This window comes from Mesoplodon bidens, assembly GCF_964165515.1.
Source record: "Mesoplodon bidens genome assembly, chromosome: 11".
Classification (NCBI taxonomy): domain Eukaryota; kingdom Metazoa; phylum Chordata; class Mammalia; order Artiodactyla; family Ziphiidae; genus Mesoplodon; species Mesoplodon bidens.
The window spans coordinates 42,407,732-42,427,456 of record NC_138167.1 but is presented as its reverse complement, the minus strand read 5'-3'; the positions used below and the strand labels follow the sequence as shown (position 1 = coordinate 42,427,456).

Genomic DNA, 19,725 nt, shown 5'->3' with positions numbered 1-19,725 from the left:
CTCCAGGAGTGCTGCCCCCAGCCCGATCCCCCCGACCCCGCCTAACGGCCACAGGTAAGAGAACACAGAAGGCATCCACAGATGGAACTGAAAGCAAATTAATTTATAAAAAAAAAAAAGAAAGAAAAAAGAAAAAAAGAAAAAGAAGAAGAAAGAAAAAAGAGAAAATTTACAGAAAACTTTTGAACAGAAGAAAGGTGCCAAGACGCAGAGGAAGAGAAATATGGGGACACGAGGAACACAAGGCCTGGTGGGAGGGACCAGGAAGAACTGGTGGAGAGCCTGGAGTCACTTTTGCCTTCACACCAAGGACGAAGAGCAGGGAGCTGGTACCGGGGGCACTGGGATCCGGGGAGCAGAACCGAGCCGTGAGCTGCAAGCAGGGGGTCGGCACTACCCTAGGTCGGCACCCCCTGCCCGGCTGCTGCCCCAAATCCCAGGGAATCCCTAGCTACTGCCAGCCACGGTTCTGATGGTCTTGGTGGGAGAGGGAAGAGGTGAGCGGGGTGACCCACCAAGCCCTAAGAAGGAGGTGCTTAAGTGCTTTTGACAATTTCACGTTTTTAGGACCTCCCGTCCTCTTAGAGCCCCTCTCCACGTCTTCTGGGAGCCCGCTCGCTGACAGAGCCCAGGCAGGAGGCAGCATAGCCCCGAGCGCCCTTTCTTCCTCTACTACCTGCCACAGGAACCCCCAAAATGTGTCCCCACCGAATACACATACGCTGACATCAACTACGCAGGAGACTTTAAAACACAAAGCTGACATTCAGAGGGAAAGGGGCCATTGGCTGAACTGCGGTGGCCTAAAACAGCAACACCGAGGAAGCAGCAGGAGAGATTAGTGGGAATAAACTGGGGGTGGGGTGGCCAAGGGTGTTCGGGAGCTGCCTCAGTCACTAACGAGGGGCCAGAGAAGACAGGTTTCTGCACCCTGTTCTATCCCCAGAGCTCTCCCCAGAACCTAAATGCCCCTTTCCTAAAACTCACCTCCCTCCTCAAAATATGTAAAAGTTGGATTTTTTCCACCGGGTGGAGGGAGCTCCAATGTGGCTTTTTTAAAATCTCTACTTCCTTTTAAAGAGCTTCACTTTTTTTCAATCCATAAAAAATGCAATAGTTTTGAGGGGATGTACCCTTAGAAGTGGTTAATTAGAACCTTGTATAAACACTTCCCCCAGCCCGTCCTTTGAGGGCAGCATCCCCATCCTATCTTCTCTCCCAGACATTAGAAACATCTTTTCCACAGAAGTCCTTGAATAATCCAATATAAAAGTGCACGCCCCTGACAGGCATGGCGGGGGCTTTGGAGGGGCAGGAGGAGCTTTCCTTACGTAGTGACGAACTCTCCAGGCTGGGGGAGGGTCCCAGTGGTGGGGAGAGGGCTGTTCCTGGAACCTTGATATCCATGGGGGGTGAGGGAGAGAGATGTCTGGCTGGCTCCTCACTGTGTGGGCGGCACAGGGGTGACTGTGCCTGGGCTCGGGGCTGTGGGGTCTGGAGGCAGGGGGGTGCCTGGGTCTGTGGAGAGAAGGGAGCTGCATCAGCTGGGGTGAGCAGGAGAGAGGGCTCCAGACCCAGGCCACCAGACAAACAACCGGGCATGGCATGCAATGGACAGGAGATGAAAGAGTACCCACGGTGTACAACTTCCTTTCCCCGACACCCTCTCCCACCATACGCTGGGAAAACTGGGATACCCCAAATCATCATCCTGCCCCCAAAGGAACTCTCTACATGGGGCACTTGAACGTGATGGGAACAAGCAAAGGGAACGCCAATCATCATGCAGACAAGTAGCCATTTTTCCAGTTTACAACGGAGATGCTCTGTGCCACAGGACTCCTCCATGACCCACCAGTGAAAGGCCCCAGCGTCATCCCAGGGGTGGCAGCTGCCAGGCTGGGGAATGGTGGAGGACAGCCAGAGAGGCCCTTCCCTCCTGTGTTCTAATTTTACCAGAGCGTTCAAAAAGGGATCGTGGAAGCTCTAGTACCTGAGCCCCTCCCCACCTGCCCTCCAGCCCTCCACGTGGACCCCTCTCCCTCACCCTTCTCCCCTCCAGGACCCTTCTCACCTGGCAGTGGGCTGGCACTGGGCAGGAGGTTGCCCTGAACAGCTGCCACAATGGCAGGGCTCTGGGCTGCGGCGGATCCGAGCCCCGGCCCAAGAGGCAAAGAAGATGGCATGGTGGTGGTCGCCGGCAGGTTAGGATGTAGAGGGTTCGCCATGGACACAGGCAGGTTAGGGGGGGGGAGAGTGGCCGGGGCGAACGGGAGATGGTGGTGATGCCCATGCAGGTTAGGAGGAGGGGGGAGGTTAATACTGATGGAGTCGGCTAGGCTACCAAATGGGATGATGGATGGAGCAGGGGGGGGAGGCGGCATGCCAAAAGGCAAACCCAAAGGAGCATTACCCGCCACGCCTGGGTGCCCGCTGCCTGGCACTGCCCCTGGCATCATTGAGGGAGGAGTTTGTTGGCTGGGGAACGGTGAGGGGCCTGGGAATGAAAAGGAGAGATTGAGAAGATTAGAAGCATACAATCTCACTTGCCAACTCGCTTTCACAGCGAGGATAACCTCGTCACTCCTAGGTGCCACCTTCCTTTTTCCTGATACTAGAATAAGTGGTGAATCCTTGGAACAAAATTCCCAAAGCCTGGGATTGGGGAGGGATCCCTGCTGGCCTAGGGATCTAACCAAGGTCAATCTACAGAAATCGAGGCTGAGCCTCATCTCCAGTCCTATCCCGTACCCCCTCTGAGGGGAACTGGAACGTTCACCCGGATCCCTCCAGTCAGCGAGAGTTCCAGAACCCATCACTCACCGTGGGGTCCAGGGGGGGGTACCCCTGGTGGGACTGCCCCAGGCTGGGGGGCTCCAGCTGCTTGTTGCTGCTGTGGCACTGCAGTTGACCCTGCCTGCCCAATCTGTTCAGAGGGGCCCAAGCTTCCAGGAGGGGCCCCACTGCCCGCAGAGGCAGGGGCCATGGAGGCTGGAGCCAGAGCCAAGCCGTGGACAGCGGGTGGCCCAGCAGCGCCTGCAGGTGGGACAGGCTGGGAGCCCGGGGGCAGGGCTTGCGGGGGCGGCTGCTGCTGTTGGTGCATTTGCTGGAAGTGCTGCTGCCGGGCCCTCATCTCCGCGTACTTCAGCTGCTCCATGTGGAAGGCTTGTCTGTCGGCCAGGAGCTGCTGCCTCTGGTACTCCAGCTGCCAGGACCAATGAGAACGGTTACTCGGGTTCAGGAGACCCCAGAGGCGAACGCCTTGTCCCCTGCTTTGTCTTCTGACAAACCCAGACTCTTGTTCTGGCAGCTCCCCACGCCAAATCTCACCCTTGGGCTTGGCTTCCTCCGTGCCCCCCGCCCTCCCCTCTCCAATTCCCCCCACCAGGTCTCCTGGCTGCCCGCTGGCTTCTCACTGCAGTGGACTTAATCTGGTGGCAGCCCTTGCTCATTTCAGCTCCAAAGCTTTGGATATGTCATTACTTTAATCTGGAAAACGCCTCCAGTTCCTCTTGTCAAATCATGTTCTTTTCTTCCTTCAAAACTGGAGAAAAGCTCACCATTCTTAGGAAGCCATCCCAGATCAACTCCCTAGCCTCTGAGTTTTAGCCTTTATTCCGTTCTCTCTAAGGACTTTTATACTTAATTGGAAACCTCTTAATTTGCATTTGTCATATACCTGAAGCATTAACTGGTTTTGATGTCTCCTTATTGTATGTTTGATATCTTCAATTGGGGAGATCAGGGTCAGAGTCCCTGTCTTCTATTTCTTTTATATCTTCTCAAAATCAAAATGATTCAACACCTTGTCCGTCCCATTCCCTTTCCAAGTGCACCTCCTGGATCTGAAGCCCTTACCCTCTCATCATGCCTTAAACCTGTTCAATCACTCAACAAATCTCTATTGAGAGTCTACTATGGGCCAAGCACCCTTCAAGGACCTGGAGATGCAGCAATCAAAGAACCGACTAGAACGTGACCCTGGAGCAGACATTCTGTGGGACCTCGGTCTCCAGGCTACACCTGTGGATTGCTTATCCCCAGCTACCTGGGCGGACTCCGGCCCTGGCCTGGGCTAGCCCGCTCTGCTGTGTTGCCCCGTTGGCCTCAGGCTCTCTGCACTGCTGCTCCCTCCATCCTAAACTGGGGCCCAGCCCAGTGTCCAGGTGGGATCCCACCAACACCCAGGGGACACAACTCACTGCTTCTCGCTCCCGGTCCATGATCGTCTCTAGCTCCTCAAAGTGCCGGAGTTTGATTTCCAACTTTTTCATCTGGGTCTCCACCAGCAGGGCCACCAGAGATTTGATCTTCCTCTCTTCAACGGCAGCCAAGTGCTAAGGAAGGAGGGGTGGGGCGGCCCGTCAGTGGGAGGACCCAGCTGAAGACGTTCCGGGACCGAGAAGGGTAGCGTGGAGGCTGCCAGGTTTCAAGAAAGAACTTGCTGTGGTCACAACCCAGAAAGTAGCACAGGCTTGACCGATGTTTTTAAAAGAACATGAAGAGACAGAGAGAGAGCGGCAAAGGATAAGACAAGGTCAAATAATTAGAGGGTGAAAACAGGCCCAATGGTAAAGGCTTAAAAAAGCTTAGAGAAGAGATGACCTAGTCTCCCTCTCACGATCAAAAGGGAAAGGAAACAGGCCAGCGTTGTTTAAGGATGACAGGAAAGGATTTCTTCCAGGTGACGTGAGATGAGGGAAGGGGCACCGCCTCCCCGGGTCTCTGGTCCTCACCTTGGCCTTCACGGCAGCGGCAGCCAGGGCAGCGGCCGCAGCGGTGGAGAGGTTGCCCTCGCCGATGTCACGCTCCACCTTCGTCTTCCTCTCCCCCTCCGACTCCACCACTTCCTTCAGCACTTCCTCCTGCCCTTCCTTGGGCTCCTTCTCCTTCTCAGGATCAACTGGGCCAGGAAAAGGGTCTTGAGCCCTACAGCCTCGCTTCCTTCCTGGACCCCAACCACCCCATGCTCGAGGCTCACCTATCGGGTCCCCGTCACTCTTCTCTGACTCCTTCTCGCTGTCGCCGTCTTTCCCTTTCTCGTCATCCTTCTTGGGCGCCTCGCTGGTCTTCTCCTTTGCTTCTTCCTCTATAGCCCCAACTCCTTCTCGTGGTTCCTGGAGTCCCAGGAAAGGAGGGAGCATCAGGGCGCTGGTTCGCACACAGAGGGCCCAGACCAGGAACTGAGTTTACGCCTCTTACTTGGGAGGTCCAGCCCAGCCTGCCTGAGCTGAACGGAGCCGGCTCCCCCCCACCGCGGTCCACGCCTGTCCCCTCTGCCCTCCCAGCCTGTGTGGGTCCCGCTATACCTTGGGCTCCTTCTTCTCCTCTGTGGCCTGGCCCTCCGCCCGCGCCTCGTCAGTCCCGCTCTCCTCTGGGCCCGGGGGAGAGGAAACGGGAAATGTCTGACACAGTCTGTCTACAATGCTCTTCCAACAGCCCCTTCTCCTAGCCAAGATCTTACTGGGAGGACCAGTGGGGAGCCACGGTACCTAAGGTAAAGCCCTGGGAAAAACAAAAGCCCCACCAATTCTCCCCATTCGTCTTGTGCTCTGAGGCCAACTGGATGCAGGGATGGTATGGGGAGGCCAGGTGGCTCAGGCTCTTGGTAAAAAGGGAGGAGTCCGGGAACATGCCAGGTCTTACCAATCCGCTCAGGCTCATCAGAGGTGGTTCCTGCAATGCCACTGCTTTCCAGACCAAAGGCTGGGTCTGCTTTGCCTGTCACTTTGGCTGCTTCTTCCACTTTCCGAACGTGGGCCTCCACCAAGGCTGTGGGTACCTCTTCCTTCATTTTGGAGAACTCTTCTGTAAGACCCAGAGAGGGTGAGGCTGGGAGCGGGCGGTAGGCAGTCTGGCTCTCCCTGTGAGAGCTTCCTCACAAGCCCGGCTCTTCATCTACACCGTCATGGAGCTGGACAGGTGCCTGGGCTGATGCCGGCAGCAGACAAGGCCAGGAGGGCAGCCAAACTTGAGGGGGTTTCACGGCCTGAGTACCCAGCCCTTCAAACGCAAACCAAGAGGGCCAGGACCCCTCCGCATTACCTAGGGCTGACTTTGCAGCAGCAGAGGCCACTCGAGGGTCGACGACAGAGGCCAGGAAGGCAACGGTGCTCATCACAGGGTTGCCTGACTGGCTGAAGGGGATGGGCTGGTAGGCCAGGGGGCCCAGGGAGGCCTCTGAGTCCTCCAGGTACGGGTCTTCAATGGGAAGCCGGAGAAAATGCAAGATGCATTCGTCCTGTGTGCGGCTTCCCACGTGCTCTGATACTTTGTTCCAGTCATCTTTGTACATTTCCAGTGCCTGGTGGTGGTGGAGACACAACCTCACTTAAGCACTTTCCTTGAAGGTCAACACCCCCATCCCACTAAACGGAGCTGCTTCAAAGCTCTCTGGGTTGTGGTATTTGCGTACTCCGCTGGGTCCAAGGGGAATCTGCAAGTAGCACTAAGAAAGGACAAGGGGTTAACGAAATGGTCCCAGTCCCTGGCCTGGAGCTGGTCCTTGGGGCAGATGCAATGGGCGCCAGGAAGGAGAGAGACTGGGGCAAGATCATGCTCTCCCCACTCACGAGTGCGGCCGGCCCCCTGGCCACTTCCGTTTTCATAGGGCTCCCCTTCCCTTGCCCTACTTACCTCCAGGAGTAGCAGGGTCTCCTGTTCTGTCCACTCTCGAGTGGCACTGGCCGCAGCTTTGCTCTGCAGGGGAAACACAGGTGGGTCAGAGGGAGGAGCCCGCAGCCTCAAGGAGAGAAGGTGCACCACCCCCAGGCAGCCCGCACCTCCGTACCTTGGAGGGGACGTTCTTCTTTGTGTACATGTCCGTGCGCAGCCCGAAGTTCTGCATGTCTGTTGGTTTCTCCTTGCCTTTATCAGGGAAGTTGAGCATTTGCTGGGAAGCAGAGGTCTGCTATTTGTGGAGGGGAAAGAAAGAGGTGAGTCCGAGTGACCGCCAGGAGCCAGGGGCAGACAGAGAGAGAGGACAGACAGAAGGAGCTTCCTTCCCACAGCCAGGGACACCCCTGGGCGGGACTTCCTCCCTCACTGCTGTAGCGCCTCTGCTCTCATGGCTCTTCTTCCCGGGCAGGGGCCCCCCAATAAAGGGGCAAATAAGAAGCCCAGCGGGGTCTACACCCCACCTACCAGCTCTGGCTTGCCCTTAGCCGTCTCTGGCACCAAGTCATCCAGCTCTTTGCCCTTTCGCCCAGCCTTGGTATCAGCATCAACCTGGCGGCCCTGGGGGACAGAGCTTGGCGTCATGGAGGCTGGGCAGGAAAAGACCAGGCCGAGGCCCTGGAGGCCTCAAGAGCAAATGCCGGGCAGCTCGCAAGCTTGGGGGGCACTCATGCCACTGTTCCGTATTCCCTTAATGATTATTTAGACCTGTAGTTGGCATGATATCCATTTGTATTCACATGGATCTTTACAGGTTCTCTTAGGATTTAGGAGCTGAACAAGTAGGTTCGAACCCTACATGTGTGGCCTTGGGCAAGCCACGTAACTTTTCTCTTCTTAATTTTTGTGATGTGTGAAATGGAAGTGGAAAAAAATGGAAGTGATAAAAATTATGAAGCAAAAATGAAAAAATGTTGGAAACGTGACAAAGTTAAAAATTTTCATGCAACTTAATTTTAAGCCATTTTTCTCTATCTGCTCCGTCCCCTAATTAGCCTATCTGCTCCCCGAGGACAAGAAGCATCTCTTCTGCCTCAGCAAGTCCTCACAGTCTTGGGCACAAAGGCTGAGAGAGGGTGCTAAATACATGGGGCTGATTCTTGTGGCCCTTTGCATCCCCTGGGAAAGGAAGAAGCCTCAAAACACTCCTGAACCATTACCCTAAAAAACCAGAAAAAGAAAAGTACGAAGAAGCCCCATTTTGCCCAGTCCCACCCTGTCCCCACAGCCCCTCGCCCTACCTGCGGGGTCTTGGGCTGCAGAGGCACCAGCCCAGACGGTGTGTCCGCCAAGACGTGGAAGTGCGAGGTGGGCGGAGGCCCCATTGGTGTTGGTCGACTCTCAGCATCCACCTGGTAGTTAATAAGACCCCACTGTTCTAGGAAGGCATGGACTCTGTGAGGAGAGAGGCAGAGACAGGGTCACACACGAGGAGAAGGGCTGGGGTGGAGCTGGGGCACCCTCTTCTCCACTCCTCCCACTCCCTGGGAAATACCGTCTCCTCCCAGCACCTATATGCCAGTGACACCCACGTCCACATCCACAGCGGGGGCCTCTCTCCATACCCACCCAGCTACTAAACATCTCCTCTTGCATATCTCGCTGGGTAGGCTCCTTCACTACAGACGCGCCCCTCCTCCATTCCTCCACACTTCCGAGAGCGCCCCTGCCATTCCCTAAGTCACCCGTACCCGAACCTGAACTTCGCCTTTCTCTAGAGATGTTCTTTCCTGCTCGTCCCCTATGCTCCTTGCCGGCCTCTCTATATCAGCCAAGAGACATCTGTGTGCATTCATCCTTAGGTACCCGCTGCCCCTCAGCTGCAGACCCACCTCATGATGGCACAGACGTCACCCGCCAGGTTCCTGCGGCAGGCAGTGGACGTGAGATACTCTTGGGGGTTCAGCCGGTAAGTGTCGATCATGAAGTTTCGATAGGCCAGGTAGCTTAGAAGAGAGAGAGATGAACGATGAGAGGGCTGACGGGTAGGAAAAATGATAAGAGAGCTAAGGACTTCTCCCGTGTGACAGAGAGAGAGAACACCGCAGCTGACTCAATACACACTGCAGGGCACTGTGTGCTAGACACGAGGGGTTCAAATCTTTGATGGGATTTTTAGTTAAATGAGTTATCTCCTTAGCTGTACTTGGGGATGTTTCATCCAACTTTTTTTGGCTGTGCCACTCAGCTTGCAGGATCTCAGTTCTCTGACCAGGGATTGAACCCAGGCCACCGCAATGAAAAGCATGGAATCCTAACCACTAGGCCACCAGGGAACTCCCTCAATCCAACTTTTGAAAAGGAATCAAAAGGTAAGAGAAAGTGCCCTTAATTCCAAAGACAGATGTTAAAGGGAAGTCCTGATCGGTGCCTCCACCTACTCAGCATGGCATGGTACTGAGAAAACGTGTTTCAAAGGTGGAAAGGTCTAAGTTCAAATCCTAGTTCTATCGTGATGGCCTTAAATTTTTTGAACCTCAGTTTCCTCATCTGTAAAATGAAGTGTCTATTGAGAATTAGAAAGGTCTGTAGAGGTTTAGAACAGTGCTGGGCACACCGTACGAGCCCCCATAATGGTAGCTATTGTGTGGTATAGTGTAAAATTTGAGAACATGAGCCAGACTAAAGGACTCAGATCCCAGCTTTACTACTCACGAGCTGTGTGACCTTAAGCAAGTGACTTAACACCTCTACACCTGTTTCCTTATCACTAAACTGAAGATAACAGGACCTACCTCTAAAGCTGATGTGAATATTAAATTAGTCAAGGTATGTAGGACACTTAGGATAATGCCTGGGAGATAGTAAGCTCTCAATACATGTAGGCAATTATCATTTACTATTTTACACCAAGAGTGCAAAATGTAGAACAGTTCTAGTTCCAACTCCGCCTGCAGATCAAGTTGCACTCCTGTCATCTGTCGCTACTTCCTCTGGAGAGAGTAAGGCTTTTTCACACACTGTTTTCCCCAGGAAGAGGAGGAGAGAACCATACCAGGCTTCAGGGAAAGAAACATGGTGGAAGGGAAGGTGGCCCCGGAGCAGGGAGTGGGGAAGCTAAGGAGCAGCTGGGAAGCCAGCTGGTTCAGTCCTCAGGGGGCCTGGGCTCAGCACTAAGTCTCATCTGCCTCACCATATATATCATGGAGCATCCCTAACCATGGAAAACACCAAACTGAAGCCAGGCAGATTTGCCCCGAGGAGGAGCCTTGAAGGAGATGAAGACTTCTGGGCCCCAAGCCCGTACTTTACAAAACACATCTCTCCATCCCTCAATTCACAGACTTGGGTCTTAATAGTTCCTCCTCCCATTTTTTCCTATCAAAACCTACTCTAGGGCTTCCCTGGTGGTGCAGTGGTTGAGAGTCCGCCTGCCGATGCAGGGGACACGGGTTCGTGCCCTGGTCCAGGAAGATCCCACATGCCGTGGAGCCGCTAGGCCCGTGAGCCGTGGCCGCAGAGCCTGCGCGTCCGGAGCCTGTGCTCCACATCGGGAGAGGCCACCTGCCGATGCAGGGGACACGGGTTTGTGCCCCGGCCCGGGAAGATCCCACATGCCGCGGAGCAGCTGGGCCCGTGACCCATGGCCGCTGAGCCTGCGCGTCCGGAGCCTGTGCTCCGCAACAGGAGAGGCCACAACAGTGAGAGGCCCGCGTACCGCAAAAACAAAACAAAACAAAAAACCTACTCTAAGGGACCAATAGTAGTCAGTTATATTTTAGTCAAAGCTACTACTTATGCTAGAGATATTTGCATTTTAGACAGCATGAGTAATTATGGATGGAAAGGCTCTGTAGGCACTGGAGCAGATACTTGTTTTGAGCAGAAGGGGCATATGCTTAATATGGCCCCCAGGCAAATCCTAGAGAGCAGTGGTCGCAGTGCTGGGCTGAGGCTGCCTGTGGGCAGAGACCATGTCTCTGTAAGCCCAGCACAGTGCCTGGCTCATGGAAGGAGCTCAAGAAACGTTTGCCACACTGGATCGGGAGGAACAAATGGGGACAGGAGGGAGAGGATCCTGAGCTGAGATTTCCTTACATTTCTGGAGTCTTGGACTTGTTCTTGCCGTTGAAGAACTCAGGGAGAGCCCTCCGCTCTATGGCATGAACACTGCAAGACAAGAGAGGGTGCATTCAGAGGCTCTAGAGGAGAGATGAGACCCCAAAGGGAGGAAAAGCCTGGAAGATGGGGCAGCAGGAAGGAATGAGACGCGTGGGGAGAACGCTCCACCGGGGCTGGAAGACTCAGAGACCAGGAGCTTCCCTAAAACTGAACTGTACCCCGGTTTACCTGGCTGAGGAAGAGGTAACTTATTTGGAGGCAGGAGGAGGAACAACATGTTGATCTGTGGAGCAGGAAAATGAGGATTTAGTGAGAAGGTGGAGCACCGATACCTATTGTAGTCAAACCAGGCAGCATAGCTTGGGATGATGATGTGATGGGTCTGTTCGGTCACGTTGTCCTCGTGCAGGTCCGGATTCTTGGTCTGCTCCCCCTTGTTCCCCGTGCTGTTCTCATCCTCATCCTGTGAGTATGGAGGCTGCTGGACTCTCAGCATTCCCATCTTGCCCCTAGCAACCCCCTGCTTCTCCTACACCCCAGGAATGTGGGCACTAAAGATGGGATGGGAATGGACAGTTCTGGGCCCCGGGACTCAAAGCGTCAGAGTTTTGAGCAACAGCTAGAATTACGGTGGGAGAAGTCTGGGCAGTGGACAGTTCTGGGTAGAAGAAACTTTATAATAACAAGTCAGAATCACATAGAGAGGTAGGGCCTGTCTAAACTGGCTCCACCTTGCCCGTGGTCTCCATGCTTTCATCCTCTTGTTCATCTGAAAGAGAGGGGCAGCAAGATAGAAGGCTGGAGCCTCCTCAGGGGCCGCAGAACTAGTATGCTTTCGGAAAGGCCCCGGCAGGCTAGGGGCAGGTGGCAGCCTCCCCTCCCCTCCTTTGGGCGTTGACCACCCTGCCCCAAGCTGCCCATCTTACCCAGGTCAGTCATGGTGCCTCCTTTGACTGGGGCTGACTCCGAGTCCTTCTTAGTATTGACTGCCAGGGGAGAGAGTCATTTTCACAGACAGGTTCTGCCTAAATCAAGCCCTCGCCTCTCCACTGCTAACAGTTCCAGAGAGCTCACTTTCTCCAAAAGCTTGCCCCATCTGATCACAAAACGTAGTAACTTCCTCCGATCACAATCATTCTGCGGCTTGAAACTTTCTCCCCTTCCTGCCACTTTCTCCCCTTCCCCAACCAAAAATGCATTTAACTCAACTTTTTTCTTATAAAGAAGCATCTTCTACTCTACGAACACTCATCAACCATTCTGGTCTTTGATTGGCCCTTATCTCCATTCACGTGTCTGTAAGTTCTTCATGGACTGAGACAGAGTCTGACCAAATCACTCTGTAGAGGAGTAGGTGGATCGTAAACATTTTTGAAAGCAGAGGACATTTTCCTCCACTGAATTCATACACAGCAGCTCAGGAGAAAACACAAATAGAGAGGAGAGCTGCTCTGATTGATGACGGGGCGGAAGCCGGAACTCCTCTCTCTCAGTGGCCTCCCCTATCCTACTCCTGAAATCCACTCCTGGATGTCTGTGGAATAGACTGTAAACCAGTACTGCAGAGCAATGGTCTCCAAAATGGGGACGCAAAAGAGGGTCCACTGAAATATAGGCAAAGCATATCAGACCCTCTCTTTATATTTTTTAATCTTATCCTCTACATTTGCCCATTTTTAGACAATTATGTGTTTTATAATGTTCCTAAAGTCGTGGTAAACAGTACACGTGTATAATTTGTGCTCAGATATATTTTACTGACGGCGTGTAATAAAAAAGAGTTTGGAGACACAGCACAGTCCACAGCTCAGATACGGATATGAAGTTCAAGGCTTGTCTGGGGTGATGAAAATGGTTTCAATAACCAGCTAAGCTGAAGGGAAAGATCCTCTAGACCCGGAGCTGGGCCTGGGAAGTCAGCCCACCCAGGGGGTTTGACACAGGAAGAGCAGGACAGGGCACGGGGGCCCAGGAGTTTGGTCTGGCCCATACCTGTCTTGGGCAACGTCACCTCCTCCACATTGGGGACTGGTGAGGGCTCGTCCATGTCCTTTGTCAGGTCTTCTTGCTCCTCTTCTCTGTGGCCACGCTTTGACTTGGTGTAAGGTGTTGAGGGACTGGGAAGGAAAGAGATTGAAAGAGAATCTAGTCACCCCTGGACAAGGAATCCCTGGAAGGTGAGGTCCAACGGAAGGGAAGCAAGAAAGACTCCCAAAGGGACTGTGAGGTACAACATGATAAATATAATTAACACTGCCGTATGGTACACATGAAAGTTGTTAAGACAGGAAATCCGGAGAGTTCTCAGCACAAGAAAAGAAAATGGTTTTACTTATTTATTTTTCTATTTCTTTAATTTACTATCTACATGAGACGATAGATGTTCACCAAATGTATTATGATAATCACTTCATGATGTATGTAAACCAAATCATGATACTGTATTCCTTAAACTTATACAGGGCTGTATGTCAACTACACCTCAATAAAACTGGAAGGAAATAAAAAAGGGAGAGAGAATCCTGAGGGCAGAGCTGAGCAAAGAGAAACCAATCACTATAGAGTAATGGGAAAAGGCAAAGGCCTTTCATTTGGAGATTAAGCTCTCTGTGAGTTTACTAGTGGCCAGGATCAGAAGTGTTCACTGGACAGCTAAAGAAGACCTCCTCATCCTCCCTCTCAGGCTCACCCAGGTCAGGGCCCAGTGGTTACGGGAGGGGATTTGTCCTTCCTTCCTTCACCATGGTGTGGACAGGGCAGTAAAGGCGGGGGCGGGTTAAGGGCTGGCCTACCCTTTCTTAGCATTCTTCTTCTTAGCTTCTGGGGTCGGTGAAGGGGATGGGGAGCGCTTCCTCTTCTTATAGTTCCCCCCCTTCTTGTCCCGTCGATCCGAATCTGGGCTGTTCACCTGCAGGTTGGAGGATCGGGACAAATGTCAGCCAACAGTCTCCAGCACCGACCTGTTCTGAGACTTGGGCTCAAGGAGAAAAGAGGAGCGGTCACCTCATCCGTCAGTGTCTTGGCTGAAATCTTCTTTCGGCGGGAGACAGGGTTTTTGTCATCATTTACTTCATAGTCTTCCTCATTCATCCATTCATTGAAGGTGTCTGTGTCCAGGATCCACTTTGCATGAACCTGAAGTACAAAGGGAGACTGTCCTGGAGAGAGGCCTGGAAGCCCCAGTTCTGCCTGGGGATCCTTAACAGAGGAGCCCAAGGGCACAGGAGCCTCTGCTTCACCTCCAAAGAGTGGTCTGGCCCCGGCATTCTTCTTGGGGGAGGGGGGACGGACAAGAAAAGCTCACCTTCCTAGGTTTCTCAGGAGTCGGAGCATCTTCCACAGATGCTTCAATTTCACTGGCTGGGATCCACGTGTCATAACTGCCCCGGGAAATGGAGCGTAAAGCACAATCAATGGGATAGAGTTGTGGAAAAATAAAGTGCAAACCTTTACCTTTCCCATTTACAAAAAGTATGGGTTGTTGGGTTATTTTTTGGTATGATTATTTTTCCAATTAATATTGGGATTCTTTTCACTATGAAGTCATAAAAATGATTATAAAATATTTCAAAAATAGAAAAGAATCACTCTAACACAAGTTCTATCAATTGCATTGATACTAGATGTTATTTTACGTCCTACTTTTTGCAATATTTATCTACAAATCACGTGTTATCTCTATCAGTTTAAAGATTGCAAAATAGCCCACTGACTAGATATATAAATTTGCTGAAACATTTTCCCACTGTTAGACTTTGAGATTATTTCTAATGTTTACTTACCAAAAATTATACTACGCTAACCATTTCACACAGAAAGCCCCAATCCTTTCAGACTAAGCCTTGTCCAATAAGTCCAAACGTCCCCCAAGACAGAGGATTCGCGTAATAGGTGGGAGGAGAACAAATTAACGTTAGACCTAAAAATAACCCTCGAAGAGTGCCTTCTTGCTTTACTAGATGTTCTAGGGCTTCTCAGTCTGGCTCTTGTACTTAAACCTGCCCCAGGAGCCCATCCTCACCTGTCAGGATAGTAGCCCCAGTGCAGAAGAACCTGCTTATCCCTCTTCATGACTGGCCGTACCCATTCCTCTGGGGATAGAGAGAGAGCAGAGAGAAACATAAGCTAAAGGGAGATACACACAAAATAAATCTGTACACAACTCCTGTTGCAGCAGGGGATCTGGAAGTAGGAACAAAGGTGGTAAGAGGATTCAGGGCTGAAAGGAGAGAGGAGCCCAGGCACTGCATAGCTGCTGAGCAGTCCTCCACCTCCCAGTCCAAGCTGTCCACTGCAGTGACCAAGAAAACCCAGGTCTCACCTTCCTCCAGGTTCCCTGGGACAGGATACACAACATGGGAGGCATTGTTCTTATCCTCAGTGACCGTTCCCTGGATGGCACAAGGAGAAGCAGGTAAGTACGGTCCCTTCTGACTTACTCATGGATGTAAATAAACCAGAGTAAGGTTTAACCACAGATCTGCCTTCCTAATCATATTTTGCTCAGAATGGTATCAAAGTTGATTTGCATTCTCTAAGCACACATCAGCTAACTGGCAGAGAGAAACAGCTGGGATCGTGCAAATAATGGAGACAAATCAAAGAATTTTAAATTGCAGATAATCCTCTGAGTAGATAATCTGTCACACATGGGAAATGTACAGTCGATTTTATGTCCCTGTATGTCCCAACAACATCTGCTTGTTATTATAGAGTTCCAAAGAGCAAAGATTTCATTGATCGGAAACCAGGCAATCTCTAGCTCAGTGGAAGTAGATGCTCTTCCCCCAGGCGCATGCAGTCTCTAGAAACAGTGATCCAAATCTGCCAAGACTGGGAAATGGGAGGAACAGAGAAAGAGAGGCTCAAGGCTTTAATTCTAATACCTTTCCAAGTAGGTAGGGCTACCTCAGGGCTGCTTCTTATATGGAAAACTTCAGAAAGAGAGTCATGGAGTTTCTAAAACCTCTCCTGACCCACCCACTCACCTGATGTCTCTTGATAATGTCTTTTAATTTCCCTAGCAGTTTGGGTTCAATTTCTGGGCACAGAAAAATGTTAGGTCGAGACAGGCAATTATTCTGTAGGGAGAAGAAATAAATGGGATGAGATTACAGGGAAGGGGTTTTGGATTCTCACCAAGAGAAGAGAGATGGATGGAGGAGGTTCCTATTACCTGCACCAAGGATTTCTCAATGGTCATGAACATTTCCACGTTGCGGTCCATGCGTGATGGATTCTGGAAATCGTAACGCCGCCTTGTAAAGAGGCAATAATCTAGTGAGTGGTAGAGCTCAAGTCTGGGGATGAGGTCAGAGTATGTGACTTTTTTAACATGGGAAATTAGGAGGCAACCGTGCCCTCAGCTTTGCCAAAATCACCTGGGATCTGGGGTTCACTGATCATAACTCCATGAATCACTTTGTACTTAGTGCAAAAGGACAAAGAAAAGCTTGAGATGCCAACCTAAGAATCCCCTTTCCTCTACAACACACACACTGATGCACATACACATACTCACTCATTCGTGGAGACTATTTTGGCTCTGACTCCCAGCCAACCTGGCAGGTCAGGCCTACTGACCTAGCAAAGTAAGAGGCTTGCAAGAATGTCTATGCGCTCCCACCCCACAAAGACCCCAGGGAATCATGAAGGGGGATTCCCTCTAAACTAAATGTAAGACGCACAGAGAGAAGAGAAGGCATCTCACCATCCCTGGTCACTCTTGAATTTGTAGGCAGCTGCAAGTATGTGGCACAGGGAACCTCCTGCTTTGAAATCTAGGAAACATTTGATCTACAAAATTGAGAAGGAAGAAGTATGTGAGAGTTACATCCGAAATTCTCTTATGACTTCACAATCCTTTCACAAAATCCTATGCTGAATTGATCTCCCTCTTGAAGCTGGAATTCTTTAACCCCTGTGCCATTCTATCATGAGGCCTGGAAGAGAGGAGAGAAAGAAACCAATATACACAAAGCCCCGCCATGTGCTTTACTGGGTTACCTCGTTAACCATTACAGAAACCCTACAAGGTAGGTGTATTAACCCCATGGAGAGATGAAGGAACCAAGACTCAAAAGGTATAAATGGCTTGTCCAAGATCACAGAGACACCAAGTGGCAGAGCCAGGATTTGAACACAAGCTCGTGCAAATCCAAATCTCATGTTTTAACCATGCCATGAGTTTCATGACTGAGCTTAAACACTGTGAGATAACCTGTTGCACAGAATATTCCTAGGACAAAGGGCATGGTAAACTGGGGACTCTGCTAAGCCAGTAACACCCCAACCAGGGAAAGGGATGGTAGGAAATCACCCAAATCTCAAAAATTATGAAATTTACAAAAACACAAAAAAACAACTCCCTCTCGGGTTTGGAGGCTTTGCCCCCGTGCTTTTTGCACTCACCGGCAGTTTAGTGAGCGGTGCATTGCTGACATGTTTGCCAAAAACTTCTTCCTGAAATTGTAGCAACTGTACAACCAGGCTAGACAGGGACTTGTTGGTAGGTGGTTCAGCTTGTATATACTGGGGAAACAGGGAAAAGGAAAGAAAAATAGACCCCAGGTCAATTATCCACCATCTCCCTTATTTCTTCCCCAGGAGCTCTGGAAGCATCTGGGGCAGAAAGAAATAGTGTCTTCTTCCCCCATGTGTCTTAGTCTCTAAAAAGAAAATGGCAGAAGGAAGGCCCTAGATGCCCCTCACCAAGAAGTTGAAATTCTGCTGCCTCCAGCCTAGGTTACCAGTCTTTGGTGTTGGAGGTAAAGGCAGTCTCCTACTCTCCCTCAGCAACACCCTGAAAATGGAGTTGCAGGACCCTGATCTCTAGCCAACAGCACTGAGAGTTGTAAAATTCTGAAGATTCACGGAGTTCAGGCCACAGAAGCAACATCTGCAAGGCTCTAAGCGAGACAAGAGTCTACTTCTTGGGGTAACTTTGTGGAAGGTCAAGATTCCCCCGATAATACAGCCTAATAAAAAAGATGCAAGGAAGTAAGGTAGGGCAAACGGACGGAGAGAATAGTTTGTACATTCTGCTTCTGCTAGGACTGGGCACAAATGTCTTCAGAGGCCTTGCTAGATGGAAAAAAAAAAGACCAGCTACTACCCAGCCTGGTGGGAAATAGCAAGACAACATCTGTCCTTTCTGAGGAAACTGTATTGGAGACAAGCAACCCTGGGCCTTCTTAAATATTTCCATATTATGCTACCTAGCATCCTAGCCTTCTGTTCTCATTTAAAAACTGTGCCAAGAGGCTAACTTTCTCTTTACCTTTTGACCCCTTTTTCCTCAACCCTGATCACAGAGAAAAGTGCACCTTTCAGTGGGAGGTGTAAAGAGATCCCTGAAAGAAAAGGCAAATGACAGAGAGCTAAGAGCTTGAAAGCTGAACCAGGTCACAGGCTGTCAATCCCCCCAGGGCCAGAGACTAAGCCCCTAGACTGATCTCCCTTCCAAAAGGTCAAAGGTAGATGCCTGGGAACCAGAGCCTCACGCTGGGGTACAGACAAGCCACAGACTCAGCAGCTGTTTGTCAAGATCCTGACACCCAGAGAGACCTCCCAGGCTCATGACCAGGATCGGGGGGCGTCCTGCTAAACCACCCATCACACTTCTGACAGGCTGCAAAGCTAGCAGGAAGAACTGGGGAGCTGAAGAACTGAAGGAAAGTCAGAAAGAGAACCCCTAACTGGGGGTAGTGAGAAGGAAGAAAGGCAGACCATCTCCAGAGAAAAGCCCTACGTAGAGATGTTCCTTTCAACCAGGCCTATAAACAAAGACACCACCAGGAAGAGGTCTGGTAGAAAAGACAGATAAGGCTTGAACCCTTTGTTCACTACCTTATATCTCCTGTTATGGGATGGGGGACTACGGACATAAAGTGTGTCCTAGACTCTGAACCCCAAACCCAAGGCAATGCAAGGCCAGGTGGTGGGGTGACTTCAATGTGAAGCTGAGGAATGGTTTTAGAAGGGGTAGCTGCCCAGGAACGCCTATACCCTGACTCCCAAAGAGGTTCTGTTGCCCCCTGTACGGAGATGGGGGACGAGCGATAGACAGGTGATCCCGGGGTGGGGGCCTTTTTCAGGCTGATGAGCAGTCGAGGGCCTGCTCTATATCTGTTTACCCTCCCGCTTTCATCATCTCTCTCTGAACACACACAAAGCACCGGGGAGGCCTCAGCCCTGCTGGTACCTGGCCCCGTGGGGAGCTCTGGCGGGCACCGTGCCGGGCACGCTGTGTGTGTGTGGGGGGTGTGCATTCGGCACCCCATCCACCCCCGGCCGTCTCTCCCGGAAAAGCCCGCAAAGCGATGGCTTATGGAGGGTGGGCAGCTGGCACCGGGACCCGCCGGGCCAGCGGAGAAAAACAAGGGGCAGAGGGCGCAGCAGTTGGGGCGGGGGCTGGAATCAGAGGCTGTGGGGGGGGCGGTAAAAGAGGCTGGAGGAGGGGCGCGGGGCGGCGGAGGGCGCGCTGGGGCCGCTCAGGACGCCGCGGGGGAGGGGCCGCGGGCCGCGGGAGGGTGGGCAGGATCCGGGGGGGGCCGCGGGGCCTCGGTCCCTTTGTCCCGCCCCCGGGCCCCGTTCGGCCCTGCCCGCGTACCTTCTTGTAGTTCTTGCCGAGCCAGAGCCGCACGTTGTCGAACTGGGTCACGGTGTCCGCGGCCTCGTAGTACTTCACGTTGGGGCCGCCGTCCTTCTTCCGCACCGCCATCTTCTCGGGCTCGGGCCCCGCCGCCGCCCGCCCCGCTCAGCTCCCGCCTCCTCCTCCGCCCGCCTCCCGCCGCCTCCCGCCGCCGCCGCGGCCGCCGCCTCCCGCCGCCTAGGCTGGCCCCGGCCCGCGCAGCGCCCCCTGCCGGCCGGCCGCACGCGGCGGCGGCGCAGCGCGGGGCGCTGGGCGGACCCTGGCGGCCTCCCCGGCGGCGGCGGCGGGAGCTGCCGGAGCTTCGAGGAGGAGGCTGTTTCCTGGAGGGGGCGCAC

At 52.4% G+C, this 19,725-nt stretch overlaps 1 protein-coding gene across 9 annotated transcripts; it reads right to left on the bottom strand.

Moving 5' to 3' along the window:
• Positions 1 to 82: 82 nt before the first annotated feature.
• On the bottom strand, positions 83 to 19,499 carry SMARCC2 (SWI/SNF related BAF chromatin remodeling complex subunit C2). Of its 9 annotated transcripts, none has more exons than XR_014017142.1 (30): positions 19,349 to 19,499; positions 17,149 to 17,268; positions 16,448 to 16,533; positions 15,914 to 15,995; positions 15,726 to 15,818; positions 15,059 to 15,128; positions 14,759 to 14,828; positions 14,042 to 14,117; positions 13,741 to 13,872; positions 13,530 to 13,645; positions 12,730 to 12,854; positions 11,664 to 11,723; positions 11,469 to 11,506; positions 11,070 to 11,200; positions 10,714 to 10,785; positions 8,508 to 8,621; positions 7,917 to 8,070; positions 7,144 to 7,236; positions 6,791 to 6,910; positions 6,637 to 6,699; positions 6,046 to 6,304; positions 5,647 to 5,808; positions 5,310 to 5,374; positions 4,982 to 5,117; positions 4,737 to 4,903; positions 4,203 to 4,337; positions 2,824 to 3,205; positions 2,075 to 2,497; positions 1,332 to 1,518; positions 83 to 373 (listed from the first exon to the last, which is right to left on the bottom strand). XR_014017142.1 is itself a non-coding variant. In XM_081250136.1 (30 exons), exons 1-30 carry the CDS (start codon positions 19,457 to 19,459, stop codon positions 1,442 to 1,444), a joined length of 3,459 nt encoding a protein of 1,152 aa, XP_081106262.1. In that variant the 5' UTR covers positions 19,460 to 19,499; the 3' UTR covers positions 83 to 1,441. The 9 variants fall into 9 exon arrangements, 8 of the variants coding, with proteins under 8 accessions (XP_081106262.1, XP_081106258.1, XP_081106263.1 ...); XM_081250136.1 differs by having other exon boundaries at positions 83 to 1,518; positions 2,075 to 2,140; positions 2,414 to 2,497; XM_081250132.1 differs by having other exon boundaries at positions 83 to 1,518.
• Between the last annotated feature and the right edge of the window lie 226 nt (positions 19,500 to 19,725).

What these genes read in the sequence shown, in the direction of transcription:
- SMARCC2 (XM_081250132.1), bottom strand. Translation starts at nt 19,459, where the DNA reads ATGGCGGTGCGGAAGAAGGACGGCGGCCCCAACGTGAAGTACTACGAG. An exon ending in TGCTGCAAAGTCAGCCCTAG is followed by an intron (nt 5,809 to 6,045) that starts GTAATGCGGAGG and finishes TGGGTCTTACAG; the next exon opens with AAGAGTTCTCCAAAATGAAG. An exon ending in AGGAGAAGAAGGAGCCCAAG is followed by an intron (nt 5,118 to 5,309) that starts GTATAGCGGGAC and finishes CTGGGACTCCAG; the next exon opens with GAACCACGAGAAGGAGTTGG.